The sequence below is a fragment of the Lissotriton helveticus genome, chromosome 10 (genome assembly GCF_964261635.1).
Source record: "Lissotriton helveticus chromosome 10, aLisHel1.1, whole genome shotgun sequence".
In the NCBI taxonomy this organism is placed as follows: domain Eukaryota; kingdom Metazoa; phylum Chordata; class Amphibia; order Caudata; family Salamandridae; genus Lissotriton; species Lissotriton helveticus.
In genome coordinates, this window is record NC_136071.1 from 257,157,469 (window position 1) to 257,169,544 (window position 12,076).

At 41.6% G+C, this 12,076-nt stretch overlaps 1 protein-coding gene across 2 annotated transcripts in view; it reads right to left on the reverse strand.

The window, feature by feature from the left end:
• DLEC1 (DLEC1 cilia and flagella associated protein) overlaps positions 1-12,076 on the reverse strand; it is a 691,969-nt gene that overhangs the window by 258,475 nt on the left and 421,418 nt on the right. For both annotated transcript variants that reach the window (XM_078665272.1, XM_078665271.1), the window contains 2 exons: positions 7,457-7,567; positions 6,413-6,537 (listed from right to left, as the gene is read on the reverse strand). In XM_078665272.1, coding sequence (XP_078521398.1) covers positions 6,413-6,537; positions 7,457-7,567 — 236 coding nt within the window. The remainder of the gene's footprint in view (positions 1-6,412; positions 6,538-7,456; positions 7,568-12,076) is intronic.

Consider the following 12,076-nt stretch of genomic DNA (forward strand, 5'->3'; position numbering starts at 1 on the left):
AAATCCTCTTCTATTTCATTAAAAAAATTCTGACATGCAGACTGAAACATGCACTTTGAATACCAGCAGCAGACTTCCCTGGTGAGCAGAAGCTTTACTACAGTGATCTAATGAGCAACTAGAGTGCTAACATTCAGAATTTATGGCAAATGTGTGACACATCTGAATGCCTTCTTGATGGAACCAAAGTAAACAAGCATTGAAAATGCAATAGATCTCGCCCTCGTTTAAGTTAAAGCCATTCTGTTTGTAATGAGGTGGCTTTTTAGCTTTGCTTTTATTAGTGTTTTTAAAACTTTCATGTAAATAACATGCATATGTATGCATATATGTATATGTATGCATGCATTTATATTTGTATTTATATAGAAATGCAGAATATATATGTTTATATATGTATATATATATATATATATATGTGTGTATATGTGTGCGTGTAGAGAGAGGTAGAGAGGTAGAGGTGTAGAGGTAGAGAGGTAGAGGTAGAGAGGTAGAGACTAGTAGAGAGAGAAGTAGAGAGAGGTAGAGAGGTAGAGAGGTAGAGAGGTAGAGAGTAGAGAGTGAGTAGTAGAGAGTGAGTAGTAGAGAGAGTAGCAGAGAGTTAGTAGAGAGTAGTAGAGTGATTAGTAGAGTGAGTAGTAGAGAGTAGTAGAGAGTGAGTAGTAGAGAGTGAGTGGTAGAGAGTAGTAGAGAGTAAGTAGTAGAGTGAGTAGTAGAGAGCAGTAGAGAGTGAGTAGTAGAGAGTAGTAAAGAGTGAGTAGTAGAGAGTAGTAGAGAGTGAGTAGTAGAGAGTAGTAGAGAGTAAGTAGTAGAGTGAGTAGTATAGAGCAGTAGAGAGTGAGTAGTAGAGAGTAGTAAAGAGTGAGTAGTAGAGAGTAGTAGAGAGTGAGTAGTAGAGAGTAGTAGAGAGTGAGTAGTAGAGAGTGAGTAGTAGAGAGCAGTAGAGAGTGAGTTGTAGAGTGAGTCGTAGAGAGTAGTAGAGAGAGAGTGAGTAGTAGAGAGTAGTAGAGAGTGAGTAGTAGAGTGAGTAGTAGAGAGTGAGTAGTAGAGAGAGAGTAGTAGAGAGTGAGTAGTAGAGAGTAGTAGAGAGTGAGAAGTAGAGAGTGAATAGTAGAGAGTAGTAGAGAGTGAGTAGTAAAGAGTGAGTAGTAGAGAGAGAGTAGTAGAGAGTGAGTAGTAGAGAGTAGAGAGTAGTAGAGAGTGAGTAGTAGAGAGTAGTAGATAGTGAGTAGTAGGGAGTGAGTAGTAGAGAGAGAGTAGTAGAGAGTAGTAGAGTAGTAGAGAATGAGTAGTAGAGAGTGAGTATTAGAGAGTAGTGGAGTAGTAGAGAGTAAGTAGTAGAGAGTAGTGGAGAATATTCCAAAGTTTGGCACAGCACCACTTGCACAATAAGTCCAATCAAATCATATTACTTAGAGTCCTTATTGAAGCGCTGAATCTTGGTGTATATTCAAATGCTTTTATTTTCCTTAAGTTTATGTACCACAGCCAGCCGACGCATTTCGTTCTGTATAACAGAACGTCTTCAGGGCGTTCTTATTTCCTTCAAGTTATGTCGGTATCCTGTTGTCATATAACTAGATATTTCTTCCAAATGTTAGACGAGACGTAAGTACATTCTTATTCAAAGTGACTAGGTATCAATTTTACCCACACAATTCGGGCAGACTTGAGTAATTTATAGCATCCTCAAAGTCAGTCTTTCAAAAATTCCAAAGTTTAGGACATGATAATCCAAAACCAAATGTTTCTCAAGAAAAGTCATTTTCAATCGTTCGGAATATCGGCGTTTGGGCAGATATGACCCAGGGACCTCCAGTATGCAAGGGAAATTAGTCCCCCCACTGCAAACGCTCCAGTGGCCTGCGTTGCAGAGAGGTGTAAAAAGGGGCATAGCCTCATTACACCTCTGTGCAATGCAGCCCCCTGGCGCATACTGGAGGTTCCAGGTGGGCTAGTTGGCCCCCAGGGACCCCCAGTATGCAAGGGTAATTAGTTCCCCTCTTCAAACATGCATGGGGGCTGCGTTGCAGAGAGGTGTAACAAAGGGTGTGGCCTCATTACACCTCTCTGCAATGCAGCCCCCTGGCGCATACTGGAGGCTTCTGGTGGGCCAGTTGGCCCCGAGGGACCCCCAGTATGCAAGGGGAATTAGTTCCCCCTCTGCAAACGCGCCAGGGGGCTGCGTTGCAGAGAGGTGTAACAAGGGGCATAGCCTCATTACACCTCTGCAATGCAGCCCCCTGGCGCATACTGGAGGTTCCAGGTGGGCTAGTTGGCCCCCAGGGCCCCCCAGTATGCAAGGGGAATTAGTTCCCCCTCTTCAAACATGCACGGGGGCTGCGTTGCAGAGAGTTGTAAAACGGGGTGTGGCTTCATTACACCTCTCTGCAATGCAGTCCCCTGGCGCATACTGGAGATTCCTGGTGGGCTTTCAGGTCTTATATAGTTAGGAATTAGCATTAAAAAACCTTTGAAATTCACTGAAAAAAACATAGGTTTCAGGCCTTATATAGTTAGGAATTAGCATTTAAAAAACCTTGCAAATTCACAGAAAAAACCAAAGGTTTCAGGCCTTATATAGTTAGGAATTAGCATTTAAAAAACCTTTGAAATTCACTGAAAAAACCATAGGTTTCAGGCCTTATATAGTTAGGAATTAGCATTTAAAAAACCTTTAAAATTCACTCAAAAAACTATAAGTTTTAGGGGTGTTATAGTTAGCTGGACATTTCACTCATACAAAACCATTGAAATTGCTCCTATATAGTTAGTTGTACTAACTATATTTCACGCGCCCGCAATCCACTGCTGATGATGTCACATATTACATCATTCATGACATGGTCACTGACATCACTGATGACATCTCAAATGACATCACTGATGACATCATCCACGTGACAATCACATACACCTTTTCATACGCTAGTAAAATCTTTCATCACTCTTTGTAAAATACAGAGTATCATATTTGAATCCATTGTTACAGCAATACAAGTATATAAAAACCCACTCAGTGATTCATAGATGTATACACACATCTAATCACTTACCTGTAGATTCACTCATACATGCTGTCAATGAACAATAGAATACTATCAAAAATACTTATACACCTAAATCGACATTACACACCAGCACACATCCTATTCACATATGAAGTCATCCTACTCACTTATGCAAACAATGGATCATACTTACATATTTACTTAGCTACACACTTATACAAACACAACTTCATCTATTCATTTAGATAGTAAGTCATACTTAGTGAATTATAAAATCATTATTACAAGTATAAAGTTATCCATACAGTCACTCACACAATCATTGAGTCTTATGTATACTTATTTATATACAACAACTGACACATACACTGCCTTTTATTTTTCTAGTTTGTTGGACATGTACCATTGAGAAATATATTTGCTCATCACCACACCCATAAAGATATTCACTCACCCAAACAACTGTTAGAACATGTAGTTTTAACTTCATATATCTAGTGAATCAACTATTCACACATCTTTGGGCAGTCACACACCCCCCACCGAACCACACACACATTCACTCTCCCATACAAATACTCAGTTAACTAATCAATAACTAATATAGACTTTCACATAGCTAGTAACCAACTGGAGAACCAGTTTACACAACAACTGACAAAGTGATACAGATATTCAAACAGTTTAGTCACTATCCACTATATTTAGTGAGACACTATAAATTGGTCAAGTAAACAGTCAATTACACTGCTACTAAATCCTCCATCCAAATATTTATTTTTATATATCCACTCATTCTTCAATGCAAATTGCTATATATAATGCATATTTAAATAACGAAGCAAACCACATTCACTGGATGATGTCATCAGTGATGTCATTTGAGATGTCATCAGTGATGTCACTGACCATGTCATGAATGATGTAATATGTGACATCATCAGCAGTGGATTGCAGGTGCGCGAAATATAGTTAGTACAACTAACTATATAGGAGCAATTTCAATGGTTTTGTATGAGTGAAATGTCCAGCTAACTATAACACCCCTAAAACCTATAGTTTTTTGAGTGAATTTTAAAGGTTTTTTAAATGCTAATTCCTAACTATAGAAGGCCTGAAACCTATGTTTTTTTCAGTGAATATATATATATATATATATATATACGCCCATAGTGGCTCGCTGCGGTACTCCCTTTGATACTGCAACACAATCTGTAGTTCCTGTTCTCCCCATATATGACTGTTGCCACTAGATGTTCATGCATGCACCTAAAGAAATGTACTATCATAGTACACAAACTCTCCTTCTCTAGAGTTAGCCATAATCCCCCTATTTATGCTCTTTTATGCACATTTTAGGTCTATAAACATCAAGCAGACTTTTTCTTTTTTTGCGAAATACATACTTAGATGTAAGCAGCTCAAAAGTGACAGATTGTTAGAATGTACCCAGTTCCTGTGGGAACCCATATTGACCATACGTACACTAGGATTCTGGTATCTTTGGGTCACGTCTGGAGACATGAAGAATAGGCCGGTGTACTAATTTTCCTCTGAGATTCAAATGTGATTTGGGACTCTAGCAGGATGGATCATTTCAATGTTTTTTTTTAAAAGGGAGTAACTCATATTAATTCCACATAAATGGAATTTTCCCTGGAACTCATATTACCAACTTTGAAAAGGAGGGTGGTTGAGTCACCATTGCTGGGATTCATGACTTGCTAAGTGCTGTAAGTCTTACTCCCTGAGGTGTCCCGTTAGAACTGAATATGGTTCTTCTAGTAGTAGTTTGCTCCAACTAGTTTCATTCAGATGCACCTTCAGAATGATTTAAGAATATTTATGAGAGCCAGACAGCATGGCACCTATTCATAAGACTCACTGAAGAACAGACATAAGACTCACTGGTGAACAGAAACTCAACTAGGTCACATGGAGGGTCTTTAGACAAACAGGAACCTGCAAGCCATGCCATTGGACAGGTTCTTCAGAAGTGAGTTGTTCCCAAGACAAAATGTGCTTTAGTACTTATAACACTGACTCCACTAAAAATATGCTTTCTGTTTCACCAAGTGGAGCACAGTGTGAAGAATGTTCAGTCTTCTGCTCAGATGCAGGTGGGTAATACTTGAGGGTGGACAGCACTGCTGCATTAGGAGTCTAGTGCTCAAGTAAATAACCAGAGGAGCTGGTCAGTATAGAAATACCTTCTTTGGAAGGTTCAGTGCCATCAACACGGGACACAGTGGTGCCCACCTAGAGTTGGCAGAGGGATATGATGTCACCAAATGGAGAAGGATTTACGGGCTAGGGACCAGATGTATGAATATAGCACTTTGCGATTCCCTAATTGCGAATCACAAGGATTCGCAATTAGGGAATCGCAAAATGCAATGTATGAAGGTGTATAGTACACCTTTTGCGATTTCTTGGGGCTCGCAAATGACCTACCTCATAAATATTAATGCGGTAGGTCCCAATTTGCGACCCCCTAGGAATCGCTAAAATCATGGGGATGATGGCCTGCTGAGATCAGCAGACCACCATGTCCGTGATTACTTTTAAATAAAGCAATCTTTTTTTTGTAAATCAGCCGCTTTCCTTATAGAAAAACGAGATGCTTTACAAGAAGAAAAATGAAAAGTTTTCTTTTCATTTTTTAAGAGCAGGCAGTGATCTATGGGACCACTGCCTGCTCTTAAAAATGGTTTTACAAACATTCACAAAGGGGAAGGGATCCCTTGGGGATCCCTTCCTATTTGCGAATGGGTTACCACCGACTTGGAGAAGGTGGTAAAATGCAACTGCTTTGCAACCGCAATTGCAGTCACAAAACATTCATACATACCGATTTGATTCGTTATTCAGAAGGGACGGCCTAAACACACCTTTTCCTAATATTGAATCGCAAACCCATTTTGCGATTTGGTAACAGGTTACTGAATCGCAAAATTAGGTTTGCTACATCGGAAAACCAATTTTTGCGTTCGTAAATGGGTAGATTCTGCGAATCTGCCAGTTTGCGAATGCAAAAAGGCTTGAGACATATGGGCCCTAGCTTTGGTAACTGGGTGCTAGATTTAACTAGTTTTGGGGGGTGGCAGGCAGAGCTAAATAAATTACTGAATGGTGAGAGCAAGAACTTGCGAAGCGGCATTCATTCCACTTTATTTTCGGAAGAAAACTCTGATTACAGGATTAAGAGGGGAGCTTGAGAGAACAACGAGGCATGGGTGTTATTTTTTCTACTGCACACTATAGGGAGTGTTACAATTTTCGTCATTTAATGGAGAACAAGTTGCAAGAAACACTACATAAAGTTTCATTAGTCATTTCACTATATACATAAAGTAATCATTATTACGGCCCACTATGTTAAAGGATGTGAATTAACTTACGTGACTGTTGAAGCAGACAGTGAATAGGCCACACTCAGCCCCTGTGCCTGAGCAGCAATAAATAGGACGAGCGTTTCACTCATACCATCCACATCACAGGAAAACGTAAGATCGTTCAGCTCATCCTAGAAGGAGAAATTGTGGGATTTGGTTAGCAGTGAAAAGTGAAATCAGGAGGCAGGTTCCTTGTGAATAGAATGAGAGTCAACTTTTCTTGTGGTAATCAGCTGCGAATGGTGTACTGACAGCAATATCTTCATCCTCTGTGGTCTAATCTAGGCTTTGGCAGAATTCTTTCAGGAGATTTGCGGTCTTTCGTTATAAGCAGGGCCACTGGAATTATGTGGCAACGGAGAACGAATATAGTACATTACAACGCGATCTATTACATTGCGTGCTTTTACAAAGCGGTTGTTACAATGACTGCACTGTTACTATGCGATGCATTTACATCACAAGTCATTACAACAACTCACAGTAGGGGGCGAGCTGAATCTAGGAATAGTATTATTTACTATTCTTACTCCAGTTTGCGCAACAGTAGGGAAGGTGTTGGAATTAATTTGCAATACCTCAGCATCCTCTACAGCAATTCGTTGTAATGACTTGCGATGTAAATGCATCACGTACTAACAACGCGGTCGTTGTAACGACCGCATTGTAATAGTACTGTGATGTAACGACAGCATTGTAAATGCTATTTCCGGGGAGAACCAAATTATGCAGCAGGGTTGACTAAATGATGCTGCAAGAAAAGACAAACATTCTGCATATTGCGGTACGCTGTGCAACTGTATTTTTTTAGGTATTATATAATTTTAAGGCAAACTGATATCTTCTGAAGAAAGGTGTCATCCCATTAACATAAGGAGCGTTTTTCAGTATCCCTTTAAAACTAGATTTTTTTTGTTAAAATTTGCCGCAGATGATGGAATATATGGCAAGTGTGGTAAATTCATGAAAATGCTACAGCCATGGAATCCAGTGATTCCAGTGACTTGTACCATAATGAGCAATAAAAAAAAAAAACAGTGAAGAACTTACCAATGTATTGACTGTTAGTTCCACACACAACTCGGTCTCTTCGTTGGGGCCCAAAACCCCACATGCTGGCGAGATGGTACCAGAACAGCAGATGGACTGAGACCCACCAAGCTGTGAAAACACAAGTAATATGAAATGTCTGGTTCTTTTTTAAAACTAGAATACAGTTACAATTGGTGTACTGATTTGAATGAGTGAAATAAAATGTCCACATTATGAAAATGAACCATAAAGGTACACTGCTATGTTTCCATATGTTCAAGTCCTGCATTAAAGAATTCCATGGTCTTTGCAAGTGCTAATTCAATATTAGGTCATCTTTTAGTCAACATTCTACAAGACGCCTCGTTTGTTCCTCAGTAGGATATTTTATTTATTTATTTTTGCAACTTGTTAAGCGCGAATGAATACCCGTAGGCGTCTCGGCGCTAAATATAATGTAACCTTCTCAAGTTGAACAGAGTAGCCTGTTTGTTTGATGCAAAAGTCATTGCTTACAGTGCGAAGGCGCCGCTCTCACTGTGCTCAAACACCCAATATTGACTTCATTAGATAGAGCATCTAAACTTTTCTTGTTCTTAGGAAACTTGCAATTTTCTGGCAGACAGTGAAAAATGTCCACTCCTCTTCATTTCTTTCAAAACACAATTTCAGAGGTGTCATTAACAGACCTACCAACTCACATAGTGCCACAGTGTCTCAAATAATACTGTCTCCTTTCACACTGTCACCCAGTAAGGAGTCGACATCACATGATAGCTGGGAAAATCAGCTGGAAACTACTGCAAAGAGTGGGTTTCCAGCTCATCTTTTGAATGGATGTCAATTCACCAAAATGCCAGGGTTAGCGGACATGACATCGCACGCCATTTGACCTTTACTTTGACTCACGCACACACATGCTTACACATACTACCACATTCATACACTCTCACGCACATAAACATACGCTCACTCACAAGCATGCATACAACATACATTTAACAGCATTTTTTTACTTACCTTAGCTTCCAGATAGGGTCATATTCCAGTTAATGTACTCCATTTTCTCTTACACTAATAGTGAATAATAATATTCATTATATGTAGAATAAAACAATTGACAGAAGTCAGGCAAGTGGAGCTCCAACCAGCATCCATTAGGAAGACCTGCCCCTGTGTTTCAGGCACCAATTTTGCCACCGCTGAGGCCAGGGGTCGCAACTACAACCCCTGGCGACCACTAAATGATGTCCATGATCTTTCGGGGGTTTGAACTGCTGATGTTCATTAACGGAAGTTAACACATCACAGTAGAGCAACACCAGCCTCAGCAAGCTTTGTCTTGAGGAGGCAGGGGATTGGTAGGAGGAGGGTATGGTGGGTGGGAGGGGGCAAAAGTGCTTTTAGGTAGTTCTCAAATGAGGCCCACCCTTTCCAAGGCCCTGTCCCCTCCTCACATGATGAAATTGTTTTAGGTCTCGCCTGAGCCAGCGCATGCGCTAGACTGGCGAGACATTTAGTGAGTGCAAGTAATTTTCAAATTTATGCAGTTTATTTGCATTTAAGTAGCGATTTTCAATCGTGGCAGCGCAATTGCTCTTTCATCTCAAGTGAATTCAAAACATTTGCAAAATTCGGTGGTCAGGTTTTAGGGAATGAGGGATGGAAGGTGGTAGTGATTAGAGTGAAAACGTGGGGGTAGTGGACAAGGACAAGGTAGTGTGACATATATATATACATCATCATCATATGGTGGTGCTGATCTTGCCTTAGTGAAAGGTCAATTGTTTCAAGGGAAACACATAGCACTCCATGAACACTGCCACATTGATTACAGTTGTCCTAGCTTGTGTTCAGGTTGAAATCGACATTTCGACCCCTTGTGGGTAAACTAGGTAAGTTCAGCCTTAGGGTGGGGTCTTCATCAGGACTACTGAGGTAGGGAGCACCTAATTTGACATCCAGCATGTTCATTAAGGGCTGGTAGGTTGTGTTGAGGTGGGGCTCAGCTGAGATCTTATAAAGCGGGTGGGTGTACGGCCATCTGTGCAGGTACGAACAAAGGGGAAAAAATTCTAGTTGAATCGTCTGGCCAACCGCCCGATTCTGTTACTACATCTACACCTTCCATCCCTCATTCCCTAAAACCTGAGCACCAAATTTTGCAAATGTTTTGATTGCACTTGAGATGAAAGAGAAACTGTGTTGCCACGATTGAGAATCGCTACTTAAAGGCAAATAACCTGCATACATTTGAAAATGTGATATCTAGAATCGGTATTGTGAATGCAAGTAATTGCTTGTTTTCTGCTATAAGCAATCTTTGCTACTTGACCACTTCTTTATTGTGCAGAATGGAAGGGAGGGGCTAACACTTAACCTGAATAGGCTGTGTCCTGTCCCCACACAAAGGACTGATTACCCCCCACAGATAGCCTGGCAGACAGGACTGGGTTGAAAGGTATACTTGTTTACTTCAGAGAGCTGCTTTGAAGTCACCCCCACATCAAAGGCACTTTTTGCTATAAATACTCGGTCTCTGACCACATCAAATCAAATACTATTGGACTTGTAATAAGCTCTGCCAGAAGTACTAAAGGGCTGCTTAAAGGACTCAACAGAACTGCTAATCTGAAAGGCTTGTGTTTCTATTTGTTTCCCTGCTGCCTGCTGCTCTCTGGCTCTGTTGAAGGAGAGCTGGACTTTGCCTTCTCTCCAAGTGATCTCCAAGGGCTTGTTGGCCTGCCTCCTGTTGCTTGAGACTGAGGGATATTAAAGTCTCTACCCCTGCTCCAGTGGCTGGCTCACTGGAAATGGCTCAGATACTTGCAACACAGATGTCAACACATCTCCTTTCTGTTTGTAACAGAAACGGAACATCGATCCAGTTGCAGGAGCATAACCAGTGCATCGCATAGGAATCAGCGTTTTGCCTCCAGAGATTGATGCATCAGACAGATTATTGCCGCTGCTGCAGCTTGGTGGGACTGAGCATCCCCTCGACTGCCTGACAGAACTCAGCACATTGCTCAATGCCTCTCGAGTCTGACACCTGTCTTCGGAACTGCCACATTGCCTTCACTGTGTGGAGAATATCGACGCATTTCGTTCATTGCGACAAGAAAAGCTTCTTTGTTCACCAGGGCCTGTGTGAGTCATGTAGCTGGCATGTGCTTCTACGAGTTCGGCTCGGATTGTGACTTTTCTCTGGTACAGCGCGACCTATAGTAACCTTTTGGAACTACTTGCTTCTAAGCATTTTACTGCATTTATTGTTTTCAAATTCAATCTCTCAACTTCTTACCTTTGTATTTTTGTCGTTTTGGTCTTGTTTTGTTCAGAATATAAGAATCTATTTTTCAAAACCTGTGTGGAGTCTTTTTGTGATATTTTCATTATGTTACTATATGTGTGTTGCACAAATACTTTACACATTGCCTCATTAGATAAGCCTGACTGCTCTGAGTCAAGCTACCAGAGGGTGAGCACAGGTTATCTTTTAGTATGTATCTAGTTTACCCGTACTAGGAAAAACAAAGGTTAGGTGAATATTTCAAGGACAACATTAACATTTTGAACTAAAAACGCATAAATTCACTTGTAACTTGCGCCCCCACCAAGCACTGCTTATGACCTCTCATATTACATCACTCATGACATGTTCTAAGACATCATTTATGACATCAAAGATGACATTTTAAGAGGAGATGTCACAATTCATTCAAGATCACTTCCTGTTAAGAACCTGAAGAACATGTTACTTACCTTTCATAATGCTTTTTCTGGTGGACACAGTCTCCCAGTAGATTCCTCACCTTTTGAATTGCCCCCATGCACAGCATTCTCATGGAAACTTTTCTTCTCAGCTCTCCCACATTGACGAGGATGTCACAATGGAACGGCTCTGCATGCGACTCCGCGCGACATCATCGGAGCCTTAAGAAAACCTCGTCAGTTGGTGGAGCGTCAAGCCGCACCAACGGCGCCATCATCATAGTCTATAGGTCAGACCTCAACGCCCTCGTCAGAGTTGGTGGACCAGACCCAGACGCCGAAGGTGGTAACACCAAAGGGACACCGAACTCAAGCAGAGGACAAACCTGCTGTTGTGGGCACAGTCACGACCTCGTACACCTCCTTGGGGCCCGAGGGCGCTCCAAGAAAGATGAAGACCCAAAGATACTATGAATAGAGTTGTAATATTTTCTCATTTGTGTCAAAGTTGCCACAGCTTCAAGGTAAGCTGGAAGGTGTGGGGTAGACTCATGCACTGATTCTTCAGCCGAAAATTGGGGGCAGGCCTCATGTGGAAAAGTCGGTTGATGCCTCGACTTCGACCGCCTACATAGAGACTTACCTCGAGATGTTGATGGAGAGTGACGCCCACATGAACGGCTCCTGGTTCAGACCCACGCCCAGTCCGTGGAGCATGATGGGGACTGAGGTTGATGGGACATCTTGGAAGACTATGACATCTGCGCCGCTAGAAGCCTGCAGGACCTGGTTGTCTAGCCCAGACTGGGTGTTTCTTCTCTTCTCCGACCGTGGCAGGTGTGTTGGTCTCAGAATTTGGGGGGGATTTATCGCCCCTCCCATCTGACCTGAGTATGCCTGCCGCTGCCTCCTTCAAGTCCGGCG